General features: G+C 29.9%; 2 protein-coding genes across 3 annotated transcripts in view; one reads left to right on the forward strand and one right to left on the reverse strand.

Moving 5' to 3' along the window:
- The window catches only part of LOC124493662 (uncharacterized), a 75,088-nt gene that overhangs the window by 746 nt on the left and 50,115 nt on the right, over nt 1-24,227 (forward strand). The window contains exon 1 of one of the 2 annotated variants that reach the window (XM_075731887.1): nt 20,775-21,144. The exons of the other annotated variant lie outside the window; for it this stretch is intronic. The gene's annotated coding sequence lies outside the window, so the exon portion shown is untranslated. Of the gene's footprint in view, nt 1-20,774; nt 21,145-24,227 lie in introns of those variants that run through there. 2 annotated transcript variants of the gene reach the window in all.
- On the reverse strand, nt 190-2,505 carry LOC124493369 (forkhead domain 102C). Its single transcript, XM_047056442.2, has one exon. The coding sequence runs from the start codon at nt 2,126-2,128 to the stop codon at nt 443-445; it is 1,686 nt and encodes a 561-aa protein (XP_046912398.2). The 5' UTR covers nt 2,129-2,505; the 3' UTR covers nt 190-442.

Consider the following 24,227-nt stretch of genomic DNA (forward strand, 5'->3'; position numbering starts at 1 on the left):
TTCAATTTCATTTTATCAACATCGAACAACAGCAGCAATAATCATCATCTAATCGATTCGATTGAATATTGGAAAGTTTTTCATTTGCTTTTTTTTGTTGGAAAAATGCAGGCGACTTTTTCCATTGTGTGTGTGTGTGTGTGTTAATGGAATTTGTAATAATGAAAAATGGACTGATTGGGCAACGACTTTTTGTTTTGTTTTTTTCTTATTTGATTCAAATAGAATAAATTTGTATTTTTTTTTAAATTTAAATTTTATTTACATTTTAAAATTGTCACTAGAATTTCAATCAATTGATGAAAATGAATTCAAAGTGCCAAAAAGAGATAGAGAAAAAGAGAGAGAGAAAAGGAAAAATAAAATGAACAGCAATCAAAAAAGAAAGGATTGATAGGAGGAGAGAAAAGGTTTGTATGAAATTGTTTTTAAATTGATCGAATTAATCTTTGCTCAAATTAACCGGTTGTTGGTTCGTAGTGGTCGTTGTAGTAACCAGATCCACAATTTCATCATTATCATCATCAACATCATCATCATCATATTGATCTTGTTTCACTGATAATGAATTGTCATCACTGATTGATTCATTATCAGGAATAATTGATGATGATTTTTCATTATTGATGAGTTCTTCATCTACATCATCATCTGAACCAAAATTTAATGTTGGTGATACATTCAAACGATGATTGTGATTCAGATGATGATTGTCCACATTATTTGATGCCAATAGACTTTCAATACTGAATTCCATACGATTTGTGGCTGATCGTTGATGGTTAATCATCATCGATCGTTGTTTATCCATCAATGATGTATAATGATGTTGTTGTTTGACATTTTCATTATGATTATCGAATCCCATCAGACGTTTGTAGATGACATCCATTTCATTTTGTTGTTGATGAAGTTGTGATTGTTGTTGTTGTTGCTGCTGCTGCTGTGATTGATTCATTGCGAATCGATGTGTTAATGTTTGAAAGAAATTTATAGCATGTTGTGTTGCAAGAAATGCGGCCGCATTTGTTGGAACGATATGATTAGGTAATAATGGCTGTGTAGATGTAACCGTTGGTGGTACAATCGAAGATGGTGGTGGCGGTAGTGTTGGCGGTGGTAATGTTGGTATTGAATGATGATGATAAGCCAATTGACGATTAACTGCCGCTATTGGCGGTTTACCATTAGCAGCCACCAATGGTACTGGTGATGAAATTGGACTATCATCATCATCATCGTCGTCATCATCATCCGGTACAGAAAGTCCCATATGACGTCGAACTTTTCTCTGTGCTTTACGTCGACGAAAATCACCTTTTTTAAAATCCTCTAGATTCGCTGGATGAATTGCCCAAAAATGACCTTTACCATTGGCACTACGGGTTGATTTAACAAAACAATCATTTAATGATAAATTATGACGAATACTGTTACGCCATCCTGGTCCACGATTACGAAAATATGAATAATTATCCAGAATATATTGATATATATCGGCCAAAACCATTTTCTCATCAGGCATACTTAATATTGCCATTGCAATCAATCCAATATATGATTGTTGTGGTTTAGGATCATCATGTGAATATGGATAACGTGAATGATGATGATGATGATGATGGTGGTGAGGATGGTGATCTGAAGATCGATTATAACTACTATTGGTCGTCTTCGATGTTGGTTGTCGATTAATAACTGTTGTCGATGGCTGACCACCACCAATAAATACTTGTGGTGGCGTTGATAAGTTTGTACCATTATTCATTCCATTTGCTACCAATGAATGATGGTTATGATGATGTTGATGAAGATGATGTATTGATTTTGGCAATTGATATTCAGCCAATCGTTCTTTGTTAAAATGTTGTGCTAAAATTGTTGCCGCTGTTGTTGATGATGATGGCTGTACTGCTGGTGTTGTTGGTGTATGATGATTTAGACAGGAATTGGATAATGCTAGTAAATGATTCATATAAATTAATTGCTGCTGCTGCTGTCTTTGTTGTTGTTGATCAATATCATCAATTGATAATCGATGTATCGATGATAATGATGACGACGTTGATGTTGGTAATGGTGGTGATGATGATGATGATGATGATGAATTATTCTTAATTAAATCCATTTTTTCAAAAAAAAAAAAAAAATATCTGAGATTGAAAATAAAATGACCCGATTTTTATAATGACAAATGTTGAAATGATGATGATCATCATCAAATCATTTCGGTTCTGTATATGTTCGGTTTACAAAACTTGCAAAAAAAAAATTCATTCATTCACTCATTGTGTATATATAAAAAGTTCCCAATGTGCACACATATATTTCACATACAGATTTGTTTGCATTCAGTTTTTGTTTGGATGTATATAAAAAAAACCACAACAACAAATACACACACACACACACACAGCCAAACAACAACAACAACAACAATAACAATAACAACAACAACAACAACAACAACTATAGCCACATAGAGAAAAAGGCAGACCTTATTTTTTTCCTATCTATGTATGTGTTTGTTGTGTGTGTTTAAAAACATACACAACAACAACAACAACAACAAATTTGCAACAAACTTCATACAAATATTTTTATTTTCTGCCTCAAGCAAGTAAGCAAGCATTGTATGTGTGTATTATGTAAAAATATCCGAATATAAAGGTGGAGCCTAAAAAAAGGTTAGAATCTTTATGTTTGTATTCTTGTAATGTAGTGAAAAACCATTTTGAACAATTGTTATGATGTTTAATTAACACAAATGGAGAAAAAATCAAATATTGTGAATTCCGTTGCCTTCAATTGATGATTGTGTGTGTGTGTGTGTTTTTTTTCGCTGATCGTTGACATAACAACAGCAGCAGCAGCAATATCCTTATTTCATTTTGGATATTTTTTTTCATACCCGATGATCATTTATCGTGTTCATTGAGAGCGCATGTTTTTTTTATTTTTTTTTTTTTTTACTTGCTTAATATCTGACCACACCATCAATAGCTATCCTATAGCTATTAGTTTGTTAAAGCTAAAAAGGTGTGTCTTGTACTAGATTTTCTCCTCCCATTTTTTTTTTATTTGCACTATTTATATTTGTTTGTTAGTTATTCATTCATTGTTGTTGTTGTTTTTTTCCAACAAAACGGATGTGATTATCAAGCCAAACCAGAAACATACAGAAGCATCACAATTTTTGGAAATTTTATTTTTATTTTTTTCATTGCTTCTGGCTTTGTTGTTATTATTCAATTTATTTCAGGTTTGATGTTGTTTTTGTATCTCTATATGTATGTATAGAACACTGAATTCGGTACGAAAAAAAAACTACGTTTTTTTCTCATTTTCAGACACAAACCTAAACGAACAATACAACATCATATTAATGGGAAGCCATTTTTTTTGTTGTTTTCTTCATCCTCATCATACAATAATTGTTGTTTTGTTATCATGTTGTGAATGAACAATAAAATGTATATATGGATGTTGTTGTTTTTTGTTGTTTAACACCAACCATGGCAAATACAATTTGATCATTTTATACATTGACCTTTTTATTGTTGTTTGAAAATTGTACATTTTGATAATAATAAAAAAAAAACTGTGGACCGGAACTATTTTATTTTTCGACTATTTGAATCAGAGAAAAAACACAACATAGGACAAGATAGAAAACCTGGACCTCTCTCTCTCTCTCTCTCATTCTCATTGATTATGAACTTTGATTGATTTGATTGATAAATAAAAAAAAAGAGTTGATCATTTTTTTTCTGAGTTTCTGACTCTTTTTTTTCACTACCAAATCATTTATTCTGTATTTTTTTTTTTTTTTGGATTTTCGTGTTGTCATTTCATGAATGGAGACAGAACATTTTTTTTTCATTCAATAATAAAAATGATCATCATCATTTGACCGAGACGTAGACAATTTGACTGACTGAATGATTGTGACAGCAGACACATTTGTTTTTGATCACAAATGATGATTGTTTTGTAAAAAGAAAAAATCTTTTTTTTTCTTAATCACTGACTTAACACACACACACACACACAGTGGTCAATCACAGTTGTTAGTTGAATCAATTTAACACTTTTTTTTTCTACTGCTGCTTCTGTATATCTGTTGATAATGATGGCACCAAACAAAAACATTATTGTAATAATCTATTGTCCATTTGTTGTTGTTGTAGCCATTGTCCATTAACTGTTGTATGTATGTGTGTCGATTTAGTTGCTCTTTTGTTGTTGTTGTTGTTGTTATTATTGTTGTTAATTTTATTGTCATTTATGTACAGCAACAACAACAACAACAACAACAACAACAAATTAAATCCAGACATTTTGTGAAAATGTACAAATATTCATTCACGCGAACAGAACTGACAATATTCAATGTAGTGAACAAAATAGAAAGAGAATTAAGATCAGATCAGACAAATTGTCACCAAAAAAAACATTGAAAACAAATTTGTGACAATAACATGCAAACAAAAACAACAACAAAAAAGGATTTTTGTATGTAATGAATGGGTTTTTTTTCTGGAACAGACATTACATTAATTAAAGATTGACAATAATAATAACTACAACAACAACAACAACAACAAAACGACAGCCATAATTCGTTTCATTCATTTTTATCAGTTTATTATTCATCTGGTGATGATGATGATGATGATGATCATGACCCTATAGGTGTGATAAATGTTTCCATGATGATGATCATCATTGTGGAAACATTTACGAACAGATCAGACCATTAACAGTTTTTTTTTCATTTTCAAAACGATTTTTTTCCTTTACCCTGCCAAAATATATGATATAAGTGGTGCTGATAGTGGATATTTTTAATCTTGATTCATAATTTATTTGTTCCACGTTCTGTGTTTATTTATTTATTTATTTATTTATTCATGATTCACACCTTGATGAGTGGTGTTGGTGGTGGTGGTTCATCCACTTATTTGTTCATTTTTTTTTCCTCGTTTGATTCAAATCAAAATCAACAAAATTATTAATACATTAAAATGGTTGAAACAGAAATCATATTTAGGTGTGAATATTATTCATTTATCTAGAGAGAAAAAAAAGTGTAACATTCAGGTAGATTGAGTGGTGTTGAATAAAATGGTTGGACCACACCATGAGTTATGGTTTGATGGAAATTTTTTTTTTTTGTTTACATTTTTTGAACCAATTTTTTCTTTCTATTGAAGTGTTCAAGAACCATTATTATTATGGATGATGATGGTGATGATGATGATGATGATCTTGATCTTGATGGACAACACACCCTGACACCACCATAACTACCATCACCACTAAATGAGCCAATCAATCGTTATTTTTCCGGAGTAGTAAATCCAAACCACCGCAATCATTATCGTCATCATTATCTCGATAATGTAAACAACATTTGAATCTCGTCTAAGCCTTTTTTCATTCACACACACACACAGATATTCTTGGTTGTTGTTGTTTACCATTATTTCATTTCATTCATTCAAATCAAATCCAATTCAAATTCACGAATGAAAACTTCATTCATAGTTTTTTTTTGATTGTGAAAATTTTTTTTTTTTTTGCAATTTTATTCAAGTGATTATTAAAGTTTTTTTTGTGGGTAGCCATAAAAATGCGTGCGTGTGTGTGTGTGTGTGTGTGACACAATAGTAGACCTCAAATCCTCAAATCCTCATATTATATTGTTATATATGACTGTTGTTATTGTTGTTGTTGTGTAAATAAACAAATCTAAAGGATTTATATCCCACACGCACACACACACACAATGGATCAATCAATAATATTTATATATTCATTAGTCTAGCCATTTTGGAACCATTAAAGATGATTTTTTTTTCTTCTTCTTTTCGTTGATTATTTGTCGACTATGACGACGATGACGACGACGACCAGATAGAATTTTTCATTCGTTTGTGATCCAAATAAATATTAAATAAGAAGAGGATCAAATCATTTTGCTATTTGTTATTATAGTTGGACTGAATGTTCAAAAACTTTTTGCTTGTCTGCTGTATTTTTAATCAGATTTACATTTGACCGATTATAATATTAAAAGATTGTGGGACAGCTGACTGTGATTGTGATGATATAATCTTAAATCAGAAAAATTTATTCATATCGTGCATATAGTAAGTTGTTGTTGTTGTTATTGTTGTTGCCATTTCACTTGGTACAGAGTTGAATGATTTAGACTGAATTTATTTATTTTCCCTTAAATAATAAACACATCATGATGACGATATTGGTTTTGAACAAAACAAAACAAAACAAAAAAAAATGCGAGAAAAATTGCTTTCAAGTGTCCATAATAATGTATGTATGTCCATTATATTGTGATGGCCATCAAAAAAAAAAAAAAAAAAATTGTAAAAATGTTTTCATCTAAAATATGTCTTAACTTAAAGAAAAAGGGGCAGCAGTGGCGGGCTGCCAGTCAATTTTAAGGTTATATAGCCTCACTATTCATCATCATCATCATCATCATCAACACTAACCTTTAGATTCTTGATCAAAAACAACAACAACAAATGTATGTGTCGAGTGTATCTTAGCAATAGTGATCATCATCATCATCATTCATAGGTTCAAGTGTTAATGCTCGCATTGCAAATCATCATCGTCATTATTATTAGTCAGCCATAGAAAAAAAAAATAACAATAATCCAATCCACATTCATTTGATATAGAATATTGTTAAAACACACACACACACACACATAGCAATCTTAACACATTATGGTCAGCAATGATGATGATGATGATATTGATTGAATGATATGTCAACAATCAAGTTATTTATGTATGTAGAATTGATTCAATCACACACTATAACCACACGAATAAATTGTTCATAGAAAAAATGTATTTTTTTTTTTTTTTTGTTAAATGGCCATGGTATTCATCATCGTTAATGTTGTTGATGTTGATGAATGAATGAATGACAGGAATCCATTATAGTTGCTCAATCAAATGGTAATGGTGATGGCGATGATCGTCAAATATCAACAATTGTTTTTTTTTCTTTTGGAAAAAAAAGAAAAACTAGGAATTCGTTAATTTAACACCTCTGGGTTTTCAGTTTTTTTTCGGTTTAAACTTGTGATGGAGATTCATCATCATCATGTCAATCATTTATCGTTTTGTAGTTTTGTAATTAGTCGCTGGTCATTTTTTTTTTCTTAGTTCAAATCATCATTTGTTGCTTTCTGGAAAAACGTTGTTGTTGTTGTTTTTGTTGATGTCCTGGTTTATGGTCATAATATCCTGTGGACATTTTCTTTACATAATAATCAGATTGATGTTTGAATGACAATTGTCGTATCACTTTTGTTCCATAATTTGAATGCCATACACACACACACACACGCCACCTATCAATCAGGATTCGAACAATATCATTGTCTGTTAATGACCTCTATTGTTGTGGAAACAAATAAAAATTTACTGAATCATTATCGATCACATCAGATAGATGGCGTACATATTGCTTTATGTTATTTTTTTCACTTAAAATTATTACCATTATCATTACCATAATATTTTCTGATCGAATTTACTAACCGAACATAATATTTCAAATTCTTCTAAAATCAAGTGGCCAAATAATGTCAAGTGGTTTGATCAGATTACATTTGCTTTTTATTCGATTCAGCGGCTGATACAAAAAAAAAATAGAATTATAGAATATCTGAGAGAAAGAGAGCAGGATAAACAACGAATGAATTTTTCACTCAAATGCATTTCCCATTTCACATATGAACGGGCATACATACATTTGTTGTGACCGGAATGATCAGACAAAATGAAAAAAAAACAAGAAAATTTTTTTTTGTTTTGTTTTGTTTCATTTGTTCGTTATTTTTGTCGATTGGGCACATCTTTTTTTTTGTTGCTGTTGCTGTTGCTGTTTAACTAAAATACACAGAGTGTTAAGCCTATCAAAATTAGGCAACGAACCGAAAGGAATTACTAGTTGAGCAAACAGAACAGAGCTACATATCCGATAAAAATAACAGAGAAAACAGTTAGACAGTGGTGACTGGTGAACAACATCCCGTTTGAAACAAAAAAAATTTTTTTTTTTTTGCCAATTCAGGATTCAGGACTAATTAAGGCGACCACAACAACAACAACAATTGGAATCAGCCAACTAACCATCATCAGTATATTAACACGATCTTGTTCTATCTAATTTAACCCCCGTTTCCCCGTATGATCTACATATTATTGACTACTGTATATGAAATATGTGTGTGTGTGCGTATTATTTATTATTTAGCGATTAGAATACCATAATGATAATAGAAAAAAAAACAAGTTCAGAAAAAAAACAACCATGGCCAGTGTGGTGCTGTTGTATACACATTATTATTCTATCACAATTCACAACAACAAATCATCTAACAAAGTTAAGAGATAAAGAATCGATGGATAAAGAATCAGGTTCGAATGATTCGTAAAAAAAAGAACAAAGAAGAATCATCCGCTTTTGATTCATATAAGTGTGTGTGTGTGTGTGTAGTGAGGATTTGTTGGTTGATGATCATAATGCTAATGTTGTTCATTGTGTGTTTTCAATTGGCAATTTTCTTTTCTTTTTTTTTGTTTTGTCTCCCCATTTATATTTCATATAACACTATACAGAATATATACAGAATCAAGATACTCAAAACCATTCTGTTGTTTCCTTTTGTTTTATGTTTTTTTTATGTATTCTTTACTTCCATTTTCTATCATCTATCTATATTTTGATGATGATGATGATGATGATACACCAAGTGTGATGGGCGGCCAAATCTAATTATATTGTGTGTGTGTGTGTGTATGTGTTTGGATTCTATCGATGCACAATACACAAATTGAATATGGGTTTTTTTTTCTCTCTGTGGCACGTGAGACTTAGCATCAGGCGGACATCAGTATGACGGCACATATAACTCTGTGTATATGAATTAGATTTTCAGAATATTGGATTGGATTTTTTTTTCCTTTCAGAGAGAGAGAGAGAGAGAGAAAAAAAAAGAGACATCCATCCATCGCCAATTGATATCGGCAATATAAAAGAATGATGATGATGCGGAACCATTGTTGTTGGCTGGTTGATTGCTGTTGATATTATTACCATTGTTGTTGTCGTTGTTGTTGTTGTTGTTGTTGTATTATCGTTCCAGAAAAAATGATTCAATTTAAAATTGAATTTTTGAAATAAATAAAAAAATTTTCCGTTTCATTCCCGATTATTCCCGGCTTACCATCATCATTCAAAGTAAATTGATCGAATTTTTTTGTTTTCAATGCACACACAATAGCCATGCATGGGGTCATGGCTACAATTTTTTTTTTTTTTTTTTTGTCTCAACAGGATCTTGATTGAGCAATATAATCATAAGGAACCACACGCACGCATATATTAATGGTTGTCTAATTGGCAATTCTAAAACCAAAAAAAAAAAAAAAATCCAGTCCAACATATGTGTGATGTGTGTTTGAAGAAAAAAAAATAAAGGTGCGCAATCTGTAATTGTACGTTTTTTTTATCAACCAGATGAAATGAATTGACAAAAAAAATAACTTGAAAATGATGATCATCATTATCATTTTCAAGCTTATTTAAGCTTTGTAAATGATATATTTATTTGCTGAGGTGTGTTTCATACATACAGCAAATATCATTCATTCTGTATCCACAAGAATTTAATGAAAAAAAAAACAGAAAGATCAAGAGAGAGAGAAAGATTCAGAAAGTGTCTTGACAGGCCAAATATAAATATACATGGTATAGACAGGTATGGTCATCTGACAGACTGACTGACTGATGGATGGATGGATGTATGGATTAAATAAAGATTTTTTTTCAGCTTGAATATTTTCAAATGACAATCATTCTTTTGTTGTTGTTGAGATTAAATCCACTCATTCACTCACTCACACACACACACACAATAATCCAATGAATTTTGATTGAAAAAAAAATACAATAACAACCACAAAATAAGCAATGATGATGATGATGATGATGATGATGATCACCTTGTCATCATTTCAATACCATGGACAAGTTAGTATTCTTTATTTTTTTTTCGTATACAACAACAAACGGAAAAAAAATTCGTGATAATAGAACAAATGTGTATAGTGGTTTTATATATTTTCTGTATGTTTATTAATAATAGATTTCACACATTTATTTATTTATATATTTATATTGATCCATAACCAATAATAATAATTTGTCTCCAATCATTCAAACTTTGGTGGTTTACTTTTTTTCCATTCATTCATAATAGAGAAGTAAATACTGAGTGTGTGTGTGTGTGTGTTGTGTTTCATAGAAGATGGTGGTGGTGGTGGTGGTGGTATGCTGTAATTAAATACACAGTGTATTGTATTCTACAATCACGGATGTTGTTGCAATGGATGATATTGTGATCCTCAATATATAGAAAAAGATAAAAGATAATTTTTTTTTAAAAAAAACTTTTTTCATTCATTCATTCACTGACTGGCTTACTAAATGAAATATAATGAAAGAAAAATGCAATTTCTTACAACCAAAAAAAAAAAAAATTGTGTGTTCCGCCTTATCATTCTTTTTCTCCCCCCTACTACCACCACCACCACCTTAGTTAGTGGTGATGTAGAATGAATGTCTTAAAAATTTTAAGTGGGAGGTGTATGTATGATAAAGGCATGATGATGATGATGATGATGATGACCAGCAAAATGGCCAACTTAGCCCAGTGTCATATAAGTAAATATAATTGATAGATGTGAGAGATGTAACGATTCGCGCGACTTTTTTTTTCTTCTTTACCCTAATAACATAATGAATAGTGTGTGTGTATGTGTGTGTGTGTGTCCGATTTTCATCATCATCATCATCATATGTGGCTTTTTAAATATATCCATCATCATGATATTGTGATCATCATCATTATTATTATTATTATCATGAAAAAAAATGAAAAATAACGAACAAACACACACACACATTGAGAGAGAGAAAAAAAATTTATGATATGATGACCAATCACACACATCATTGGATATGAATTGAAAATTAGTGATTGAAGATCATCTTCATCATAATCATAATAATCATAATAATAATTTTGAGGAGCGGTCACTAAAAATTATACTAAGGGTATTGCATTTCATTCATTAGTTCATTGATGGTGTTGGTTGTAGTCAAATATACCATAGTAGTATTCTGATCAACAATGATGATGACTTTTATCTAATTTGAATTTTTTTTAATTTGAATTTTTTTCATTCTGAAAAATTATGCTAATCTTTTCATAATGATTTTTTTTTTCGTTGATCAGACAAGAGATAAGACAAGATTAGACTAAATGTCACCGAAATTTTGTTTGTCATTATTGATGGAATAATTTCTCATTCTATTCCATTGATCATTATAGATTAGGATTATTCAATTCATTCAATCAAGAAAATCCGGTTCAAGTTTTTTTTTTGTTTACTCCAAAATTCAATCATTGTTGATTAATGTAATCAACAATGGATGAAGATCGATGCATACTGTGTGTGTGTGTGTGTGTGTGTGTGTGCAAATATAATTAGTTTCATGAGATAGAGAGAAAAAGGAATTTTTTTGAATGTCAATGTGAATTTAGCATATATAGATAAATAGTATAAACAAGTTTGTTTGTTATTTATTTTTTTTTTTTTTTTGATGATCGGCCAAAGGGGGAGACAATATATAATTAGATTAATCAATCAAAAAAAAAATATTATTTTTTTAGTATAAATATCGATCGATTGATCGATCTATTGATCGTACAATAAATTGCTTTCATTTTTTGTTGTTGTTGTTGTTGTTTTTGTTTTTACCTAAACATTTTTCATAATATTTTTATTTTTTTTGACACACACACACAGAGTATAAACAAAATTGTGGCTAAATGGCCACATTTTTTTTATTCATTCATATAAAAACACAGTGTTTATATTTTATATTGATCATTATCATCATCATCATCGATGATTGACTTTTGCAAAATGGATTTTTTCTTTTTGTTTCTCTTTGTTTGTTTGTTGAAAGTTAATGAACTAATTATTTTTTTTTTTGTTCATATGCAAGAAATAGAAATGGAGAGAGAAAAAATGAGAACAGAAATTTTTTTGTTTTGATTTTTTGTTTTTCTCATTTTTCAATACACATTTACATTATATATATGCTTATGTGTTCAATTAATTATCATCAGCATTCTTTAAGATTGAAAAATGGACAGAGAGAGAGAGAGAGAGAGAGAGAGAGAGATAGAAAGAGGCAACCTTTAAGAGAGAGAGAAAAAAAATGAAACAAATTGTTTTTTGGAAAAGACTATCACTATTTAATGAATGCAGAAAATTGATCGAAAAAAAATAAAAGAAAAAAAAAATTTCAATTGGTCAAACGTTGTGGACATATTGTATATATGTATGTGATGAAGTTAGATGGTGTGGTGGACAGGTACACACACACACATATACATACAATATACAAAGATCATCGATCAGGTGCATTAATAATAACAAAAAAAAAACTTCTTTACCTGTCTCTCTGTATTTATGTGAAGCACGTTTTCTATTTATCGTTTTTTTTTTGTAATGCATTCTTTTGGATGTCAATTTTGTGGGTGTGTCATTCTTCTTCTTTACAATGATGATGATGGAAATGAATTTTTTTTTTTGTTCATTTCATAAAGAAAATCTTGTCGTTGTGTATTAGTTAGTTATTATGATGATGATGATTTTATGCATTTAACACACTATGGTTTGAATGGAATTTTCTTTTGATGCTGTTGTTGTTGTTGTTGTTGTTGTTGCTTGGACAAATAAATCAAAGTGAAAAGAATGCAAGTTTTTCTTTTTTTTTCTCCGTTCGTTTCCAACCCTATTATTACGATTATTTTGAAGATTTTTTTTTTGTTCGTTGTTCATTGGTGACTTTTTTTTTACTTCGTCCCCATTTTGTATCCACATTTTGGTGTAAAAATTGTATTTGACCAGTCCCAGTAAAATGTCTAATACTACACTGAGTCAATCATTCAGTCAGTCAGTCAGTGTTTTTTTTTAATTTTTTAACCTGTAACCTTAATTGTTTTAATCATAATTCGTTTCTTTGAAAAAAGACAAAAAAAATACTCATATTAACTCGGTATGTCCCTACCTTCAAATAGTCGTGTTTTTCTCTTTTTCATTCTGATTTGAAATTTGTGAAAAAAATTTTTTTTTTAAACAATCATAATGAACATACAAATAGTGAGAAAGAAAATTAGATCCGTTTTGATTATGAGATGATGAGATCAATGTACAAACAAACAAACAAACAAACACACAACAACAACAGCAACAGCAACATTGAGTATCCAGATATTAACCAGTTTTTTTTCCATTCTCTTGTTTGCTTCAATGATCATCTATTTCATTGAGTTTTTTTTTGTTTTGTTTTGCACAAAGATCCAGTCACCAAGTATTATATTTATATAGTGTCATCTCTTTGTAGTTTTATTTTTATTTTTATTTTTTGAAAAAAAGGTTGGATAGACAATTAATTGTTGTCCTCTTTCTTTCATTCTTTTCTTACTGTCAGTCTTTCCCTTTGTCGCTTTTTGGTTTTCTGGTATTCTTTTTTTCTGAAGAAAAATAAAAAATTTTTTTTTATTCATCATCATCATCATTATAGTTACCAAACTTATGACTGTGAAATTTGGTTGAAGCCATAAAGTTATAATACAACATAAAATAAGAAAACAACAACCAATGTGTGTTATGCCCACCAAAAAAAAAAAAAAAAAAATGAAAATAAAAATGAATGTAGACACACACACACACTAACTATGCAGCAAGAAGCCAATCGGATGCTAAAGAAAAAAATAATAATTTCAATTTAACTAAAACTTGTCGCTAATGTTAAGTCCAGTCAAGTCAAGTCAGTAAGCAAATTAAGTCTGGTTTTGTCTGTGTGTGTGTGTATGTGTGTGTGTGTGTGTGTGTCTCATTTATGTCATAAATAATGAAATTGTTCATTACATACGATATATAATAATGGTGGCTGAATGTCTTTAGTATGTTTGTGTGTGTGTGTGTGTGTGACTTTGGACCATATAGCTCAACATAATCATGACATGTCTAGGGTAGTTAAGTTTTGTGTTATTATTTTCGGTCGATTTTTTTTTTCGTGTGTGTGTGTGTGTGTGTTTGTATGTAACTTGTGAATCTGTTGGTATAGTCAAGAATATAATTTTTTTTTTTCGACAATCCAATGATTATTATGATGACGACGACGACGACGACGATGTCCATGTTTTTTTTGCTTTCTTCATTTGTTGTTGATGTTTGATGATGATGACTCTGATGTGTGATGCAAAAAAAAAAGAGTTGAACTAAGCTTAGTTGTTGTTGTTGTTGTTTTGGTACTGCTGTAATTCGTTTCATTTCATTTCATTTTGGCCATCATCATCATCATCATCATCATGTTTTTGGCCCATAAAACTTATGATTTTTTTTTGTTTTGTTTTATTTCGACCATAGTCCATTGTGTGTGTGTGTGTGATTGTCAGTAGTCAGTCAGTCAGTCAGTCAGTCATTTATTCATTCATAGTAACATAGGATTGGATCGGTTGGTTGATTTTATTTATTTTTTTTTTTCGTCTAGTTTTTGTCGTCGTCGATAGTTATGATTATTATTATCTTCCGATTCTAATAGTGTGACTATTTTTTTTTTTTTTTGGATGGTGGGGCTGATTAGGGAAAAACAGCAGTGTAAAGGGTTAATATATTTTTTTATGATGTTCTTGTTGTTGTTTATGTCGTTTTTTTTCTTCTTCTTTGAGGATGCTGAAAAAAAACAGCAATGTCTCTATAAAGTTATAGAGAGTGAAAAAGGGTAGAAACTGTCTATCTAAAGTTCAAAAGTCAAATAAGATTTGTGCATGATATGATGATGATGATGACGATGATGACGATAAAGCCAATATTTATGTGTAACAAAAACAAAGTTCTGCCATCAAAATTCATGAAAAATCAAAAAAAAAAAAGAAAAGAAAAATACACGAGAATCATCTTTTACTGAGTTCAAGAAGATGAAAAAACTTTTGAAATAATTTTTTTTTCATTTCTCCTGTTCTCCAAACACACACACACACACACCAACATCATTCATATTCTCATATATGCAAATCACACACACACACACACACACAAACAATCAAAACTAATTCAATTGAAAAATCGTCAAACAAAAAAAAAGAAGTTCTTAATAAACAGAATGATGATGATGATGATGATGGAAAAATTATGGTCATAAAGAGTTATGATGGCCCTAAAAAAATGGCTAAACTCTTTACGACTATCGGAATTTGTGACTCAATTCATTGATTGCTTTTAGCTTCATTTTCATTTTTTTTCTCTCTCATTGTGAAATGGAAAAAAACATCTTTTTTTTTGGTTTTGTTTCGATAATTCGATTTTTGTTTGTTGTTTTTAAAAGCAATGAGATTACCAACTGAGTGAGAGAGAGATAGGTTGAGAGCAAGACCACCTGGATTTCTGTGTGTGTGATTGTCATCATCATCAACTGAATGATGATGATGATGATGATGATCAATTCCAGGTAACAACAAAACATAATGTATTTCACACAAGTTGTCAATGTTTTTTTTTTTTTTTGAAGAAGAAGAAGCGAGAAAATGAATGTGAGATCAATGTCCATTTGTTGTGTTGTAAGGTTCCAATAAAAATAACAACAATAATCAAAGTTTAATCAATTTTTTTTCGGGGGGAGGTGTACGGCAAAAACATGATTGAAAATAATAACAAAAATAATTTCATTTTGTTCCAGTAACAACAACAACAAAAAAAAGTAAAAACACGATTCATCATCGTCGATTGTGAACAAGTATTCAGAATGTCGTTTGTTACCGAATCATTAACACTATTTATGTGTGTAGTAGTATATATTGACACACACACACACACACACACACATAAATAGACCAAATGAATGTGTGTGTGTGTATGTGTGTTTAATCAAAGGTAGAAAAAAAATGAAGCGAATCTGAAAATAAACTAAAATCAAAACTAAAACTCATATCACGACAATACCAGAATAATACCGAACAGTTATTGTATTATTGTATAAATTGACAAGACACTACGCAAAAAAAAACGCATCCAACCATGACCACCCGCTATAATGATAATCATCATCATCATCATCAAAAATAATAGAGGAATACACACCATTAGAAATGAAACATAGAAACAATATAATGATAATAACAACAACAACAAAACAACAACAAAGTATTGGTCATTACCACCCCCAAATTTCATATATATTCAGTTTGATTAATAATAATCACCATCAATGTTCGTCATGTCATGTCATGTACGATACCATACAATGTATACAAAATAAAAAAAAAATACACATCTGTAAATTCGACTTGAATTTTTTTCCCCTTTGTTTTTTTCTGATACAAATCGTTTTATTTCTTTTGTTTTTCTGGTGTGAATGAGATCACACAATCGACAATTGTTTAACACACGATTGAGGGTGTGGGGTGTGTGTGTGTGCGTATTCGTGTGATGGTGACAATAGAGAATAATGATGGAACCATCAGAATCATATTTATGAGCTGCTACTACAATTTTTTTTTTGATCATCAACAATGAAAAAAACATGGAAAAAATGATATTTTTCAAAACAAGAATCATCATTAAATTGGTAAACTTACAAACAGACCAATCCTAAGAATTTTAGGGTTTATTTATTTATTTTTGTTCTTACTCAACACAAATTGTATGTTTGCACGAATCATTTTGTCCATTTATATTGTATATTCTTGGAGACATATATGGAGTAGTGTTTTTGTGTGTGTGTGTATATATAAATCAATTCTGTTGGAATCGCTCCCAATAAAAATGTTGTTAGATAATAATGATGATGATGATGATGATGATGACGTGTAACGCCAGATAATAGGTCTATCCAGTATATTCACTGGTACCACTGTACTTGATCATTTTTGTTTCAGTAAAATACTAAAATAAAACACATGACACATGCTTATATAACCAATCCATTTTTTTCTTTTTTTTTCTCTCACTCTGTGGCCATTGATCATCATTGTTGGAATGAAAAACATGCAATTCTGTTTGATCCAAACGATTAGGCCACACACATGAAACAAATACAGCATGCATACAGGAAAAAAAACAAACAAACAAACAAACAACATGTGTAAGTGTGTGTGTATCAGAACCATTAACATCCACTATTTCACAAGAAAAAATCGACACACATGCAATGATAATGATGATGATGATGATGGTTATGTGATTGTTTTTTTTCTGCTACTGCTGTCGTTGTACCTCTTGGCGACAATTAATAATAATAATTCAAGCAAATCCATCTATAGAGCGAGAGAGAGAGAAGAAAAAGGACATTATCTCACCCTTTTTTTTCACATCTCTTGTTGTTGCTGGACACATAGCAAACAAACAAACATCATTTTTTTTTATTTTGAAACACACATGTCGAAAAATCTCTCTAATCGAAAAGGAACCAGATATGTTCCTGTTGTCCAGTTTGATTAATGTTTGGATAATTATTTTTTTTTTTTGTCGACCGAACAACAACAACAACACTGACTGGATCGGGATTCTTGATTCTTTGGTTCTTTTTTTTCTCCACTGCTACTTCTGCTGCTGCTGCTGTTGTTGTTGTTGATGATGATGATGATGGTGACATATTTATGGAACAAAAACATGTGTAAAAAAAAGAATAGGAAGCTTAACACACACACACACACCACTATTAGTAGTGCTCACACACATATATGGACAGTATTCAGTTCAGAAAAATATACAGGATGAAATTTTAGGAAATAGGAATCGAAATCGAAATCGAAAACGAAAATGTTAAGCTATAATTAATATTTCATAAATGATTCTTTGTTAGTTTTGCAATAGCAGCAGCAACAGCAGCAGTAGTACATCATCATCATCATCATCATCATACTTGAATTTGAGAATCAATTAATCAAATTCTCTTTCTTTTTCACTATATATTATTGATGTTGAAATGATGGTCAAATGAAAAAGAATTACTTTTGCTTCGTTTATTTTTTTTTTCTTTAGAAATTCATTTCGATCATTGATGATGATGATGATGGTGATGGTTTGACCTGACTGGCTATGTTTATATACACATACTGAAACAGCAAATGAGAGATGAGAGAAATGTTGCCACAGTAGTTTAAGGTTTCTTCCTGATGGTGTTAATAGATTTATCCAAAAAAAAAAAAATCTAAATCACTCACTCATCCATCCATTCATTCATTCATATTTCATATGAAATGGTCATCATTAATATTCGATGATTATGTATGTGATATTTTGATGTTTAATCTTAACGACAAACCAAATAAACAAATAGACAAATGATGATGATGATGATGATGATGGTGAAAAATAAAAATATGAAAATATTATAAACATCCACAATATACTAATACAGGATTATGTGATCATCATATATGTGAACACTTGTGATCTAAGTCGATTCATTCATTTATTATATTGATATTCGATATGATGACACCTAAGCTATCGATTCAATGAAAAAAAAAGAAAAGAAAAAATTCAAAATATTATGATGATGATGATCACTGTGGAAACTGTCAACATATTTTATATATTATTGAATTAAACAAGTTTTTTTTCCAGTTTTTTTTCACAATTTTAGTTACAATGAATGTGAATATATAAAATATATATGTTTTCGATGATAAAAGAAAATCCTCACCAACAACAACAACAACAACAACAGGAAAAAAAATTATTGTCCATATTGGTGGTTATTAATCATTATTAGCATCACACACACACACACACACACACACACACACACACTCACATTATCCATATATATACGATACAGTGGATTTCTTAAGATTCCTAGTTATTTTTTTCTTTTACAAACATTGGCTTTTTTTTCCACTGTGATTCGATTAGTTTGGATTTTCTTTTTTTCATTGCTGTGTGTGTGTATATGCATGTGTCAAATGGTGTGAATACGAATTTTTTTTTTCTTTTTTACTTCATTCATTCTTTTTATGCTCGTTTTGTGTTCGTTTTATGGGTTGTTGTTGTTGATGCTGTTGATGCTGATGCTGCCTGATTCGATTGAGATTCGTCATTATGTAAATAACACAAACATGGATGGTATAATAATAATATAAACCACAGCACCATTGTGACTGTAATATTGTGTTATGGTTATGATATTGAATTGAATTAAGAAAAAAAAAATTTGAATGGATGCGGCAACAACAACGACGACGACGACGACGACTACGGATCGTATCGTATCGTATCCGATCAGGCTTCAAACAACAACAACACCATTCACACATTTCATTCATTGAATTTTTTTTTTCATTGCCTGAGAATGAATAATGGTGTCGTTCATTTCATTCCATTCCATTCCACACATTGATGATGTGTTATTCTTTTCATTGTTTGATTTGGTGTTTTTTTTTCTATCTGGTTTTTTTTGCCGTGAATAAAAAACCAGCTTAGTTAGTGCGTGTGTGTGTGTGTATCAGAAAGAATTTTACAACATCAACAAACAAGATTTAACCTCGTAATGCATCAATGTGTGATTAATCAGGAATGATTTTTTCTCCCTTGGTAAGAGGGGAAATTCTTTTTTTTTTTTTTTTTGACTTGCTGCGACAATAGAATCGACACAAGAAATCTGACATTTTATTTGGCACGAATGGTTTTTTTCTGGTGGCTTTTGGTTTGATTTGGTTTTTTGTTTCTAATTAATTACTCATCATTAATGATTTTTTTTCAGCATAGAGAACTTAATTATTAAAACAACATCACTATGGGTGTTTTTCATTGTGTTAATTTTTTTGTCTTTGTTTTTTTTGTGCCCAATGTAATTAATGTATTAATTAACACACATCATTCGCAACCAGATGAAATGAATAAATAAATGATGAATGTCTATGGAAATGAAATTCCGTTAACCCTTTTTCTGTTTGTGTATTTTTGATTTTTGTTTTTTTTTATTATCAAATATGAAAACAGAATATTATTATTGACATTAGAATGTTAATACAGAATTTTAGAATAGAATAAAAGTTCCACTTGAAAAGTATCATGGATTCCTGGATTTTAGTTTAGTAGTAGTCCTCATCATCATATATCAAGTGTATTTGTGTGTGTGTTCAATGCTCCATACTCAATATATTGATGCTTATGATATAAACTGACAATATGGTGTGTGTGTATGTGTTTTAACACTGTGTGTTCTGAACATTATATGCCAAGGCAAATTGTTGTTGTTGTTGTTATTGTGGCTTGTGCTATAAGTGTGTATGGAATGTTTGTATATATATGTATAATAATAATAATGGCTGCTTGTAAATATTCTATGTGCGCGTACAAATATAATAACAACAACAATATCCACACAATAACGTTCCATTTCAATTTGATGGCCAATTTTTTTTTTGTTCTTTACTCTGGCGTGCTATCCACACTCCAAGCACACACACACACACACACACACAGAAATTCAGATGCAAAAACAGAAGCATAGGAGTTTTTCAAGTAAATTTTTTTTCCAGTTAGTTTGAAGTGAATGATTTTTTTTTTTTTAACAAACACGCTAGTATTTCTAACAGTTTTTTTTATTTAATACTTTGATTGTGGGGTGATGAACAGGCAACGTTGTGAAAAAAAAGATGTTACTGTATTCTTTGTTTGTATGATTGTGATGGTGATGATTTTGGACCAAAAATATGTCGATATTTCTCGATCCAAATTTTAATTGTGAATTTTTTTTTCTGTTGATTAATTCTGTTGTAATATAACCAATGTATAATTCATCTGAAAAAAATGTGAAATCAAAAATAAAAAAAAAATAAAACAAAACAATCGAACCATTAAGTGATCCTCATCATCATCATCATCATCGATTGATTGATTGATTGATGAAATTGTAAACATCGTTTTTTTGTTATCTCTGTTTTACAACCAATCAAATACGAATACATAATAATGGCCATGGATCATTCATAATAATGATCAATGGTATGTTTTTTTCTGTTTTTAATCATCGATATCGATCTTGTATTTTTATGAATTAATGAATATATTAATAATGAACAATTTGAATTCATTCTTTTTTTTTTATCACAAAAATATTAATGATCAATGTGGATAAACATTAAATGTTTTGTGTGTGTGTGTGTGTGTTTCTCTCCTATAAATTGTCATTGTCTTGCATTATTAGTACCAATGATTTGATGATTCTTTCAATCGATTAATTGGTAATGTGCGCACACATACACACACACACACATGCAACAGCAATCAGAATAATTAATCCACATTATAATTATAATCATCATCATCATTATAATCGATAATCATCGTTTTGTTTTTGAATTGTTTTATTTAAAAATAAAAAAAATTCACCTGACATTATTATTGATATATCGATGGCTATGAATTGGCTATGAATATCATAAATGTTCAATTGAATAATAATGAAACAAACAAAATATATATCCTTTTTAAACATGAGCTCTAACAACAACAACAACAACAACAATCAAGTAATGTGTTATTAACATTTTAGATGATGATGATGATGGAATGAAATTTTCTTTCATTTACAATCACAAAATGTCCACATCACACACTGTGTGTGTGTGCTTAGCCAAAAAATTTTCAGGTGAGACACCTTTTTTTCTGCTATGTATATATACAGGCATTCAGAAAAACATTGAGATTGAGAGAGTTCAATCAACAACAACAACAACAACAACAACCACTTGAAATGAAATGAAAGTCACGATTGTGTTGTTTTTTTTTGATTTTAAAAGAAAAAAAATGAAGGAATTTTTTTTTCTTTTTTTTTTGCTTGATTAATAAAGATCATTGTGCGTATGTATGAGTGTGTGTGTGTGTGTCCAATAAGTGTTTATTTTGTTTTATTTTCAATTTTGATTCTGTGTCCACTACCATCATCATCATCATCATCATCACCACATTATCATGATGATAATGATAATTCAGCTCAATTCTAATCAAGTATAGATCCCTCTATCATATATATATGTGATTGGCCCCTTTTTTTTCCTGAAAATAAAAAAAAAATCATCTTATTAGATGGATCTAATAAGATGATTATAATGATGATGATGATGATGATGATAATGATGGGCACCTATGATGTTCATTTGATTTTGTTTTAAAAATTGAATTGATTAAAAAAAATTTTTCTTGTTCAAATTACAAATTATTATTATTATTATTATTAAAAACCAAGTCAGTGATTTTGTCAGTGTCAGTGATGATGATGATGATGATGGAAATTAACTTTTTTTTTTTGTTTTTTGTTTTCGTTAGAATGAAATTAAAACATAGAAATGGAGATTTATTGAAACATATCAACAACAACAACAACAACAACAACCTTGTTGTTGTTGTTGTTGTCCAAATCATAATACACTGGCCATTATCATTATAATCATCGAAAAAAAAAATTTTTTTTTTGTCTGAAAATGATGATGATGATGATGGAGGCATTGTGTGTGTGTGTGTGTGTTTTCATTTGTAATTCCTGATTGAAATTATATTCATCATTAATTCAGGCAAGTTTTTTTTTGCGATTGTACGTTTGTGATTGTATTATATTGACAAAAAAAAAGTTGTTGTTTGGCCAACAAAAAAAAAATATGTCCACGATTGATTGACGAACAACAACAACAAAGGCAATGAAAGCCATAATCATCAATAATTTATCATCATGAAATTTTACTACTACAACTACTACTACAATGTTATATTGTTAATTTTTTAATTAATTTTTTTTTTCGTTTGAAAATTAAACTACGTCCACCTCCACTACGTAAATTAACCAATTACAAGCCACACATATTTAACACAAAATGATGATGATGACATTAAATATTTGATGATTAGCCAATCACAGCCAAGTTGTTGTTGTTGTTGTTTATGTCATTATTTGTATTCTGTCACCATTTGTGTGTGTATAGCATGGTGTAGACATTAACATTTTTGCCCAACCCGAAAAAAATGATGATGATGATGATGATAATTTTCACATAATAATAATCAACCACAACATCAATGTATTGTTGAGACAATATAAAAAGATATTTTATCTGTATGTATGTTTGGTTTGTCAAGCCCATATTTTTTTTTCCTTTTTCTTTTCACTGGTTATAGTTCTTCTATAGTTTTTTTTTTGCTGGTTGATTGGTTGTCACCAAACAAAAAAAATATTGCTATATCTAAAGCTAAATTTTTGTTTCCACAAACAAAAACGGGCGACAAACGAAAAGAGGATTGGCCTGGCGACATTCAATGCATACAAATATAGAAACAGATAGAAATAGCATATATAACGCGAAAAAAAGACCAAAAAAAAAAAAAAAATTATTCAACGATGACGAAACATAAAATCTACGGCGACTCTATGTCTCTGTATTTCTACCAGAAAACCAACGAATGAAATAAAATGTCCTCTATGTTATAAATGTGTATGTGTGTGTGTGTGTATGTTGATTCACTGGTTGGCCATCATTATTATCATCATCGTCATATAGAGGGTGGAATTTTTTTTTCTTCTTTATTTCCTAATTCAAGAAAAAGAAAGAATAAAATTCTGCAAAGCTATATAGAGTGTGACATAATACAGAATGTGATTGTGTTGTTTGTAGCACATGATCATTATTCATATCGTCATCAAAAAAATGGAGTAAAATAAAAAAAAAAATATTTTCACTTTAACAAAAAAAAAAAAAAAAATAGATGATGACCTGAACCCATCACATCTACAATTGAAGCCTTCTTTTCTCTTGTGTTATATATCTTTATATCCAAACAAATATAGAATCTATGCGCATTCTCGCTATATACACACAGATGTCTTTGAAATAGCAGCAATTAACTTAACAATTTTTTCGATTTTTTTTTTTTTTTTTTTTTTGGTTTGCAGAATGACAAACATTCCAGCACACACACACACATTTTCTGTTTGACTGTATAGTATGTGTGTGTGTGTGTGTGTGTATGGTACCAAGTATAAAGCCATTGTATATTCTTGTTGCACTGAATTCTGAACAATACCAGAATCCATAATG

Source organism: Dermatophagoides farinae, chromosome 6 (genome assembly GCF_024713945.1).
Source record: "Dermatophagoides farinae isolate YC_2012a chromosome 6, ASM2471394v1, whole genome shotgun sequence".
Lineage (NCBI taxonomy): Eukaryota > Metazoa > Arthropoda > Arachnida > Sarcoptiformes > Pyroglyphidae > Dermatophagoides > Dermatophagoides farinae.

Excerpts from the sequence above, each read along its gene's own strand:
- LOC124493369 (XM_047056442.2), bottom strand. The coding sequence starts at position 2,128 with ATGGATTTAATTAAGAATAATTCATCATCATCATCATCATCATCACCA.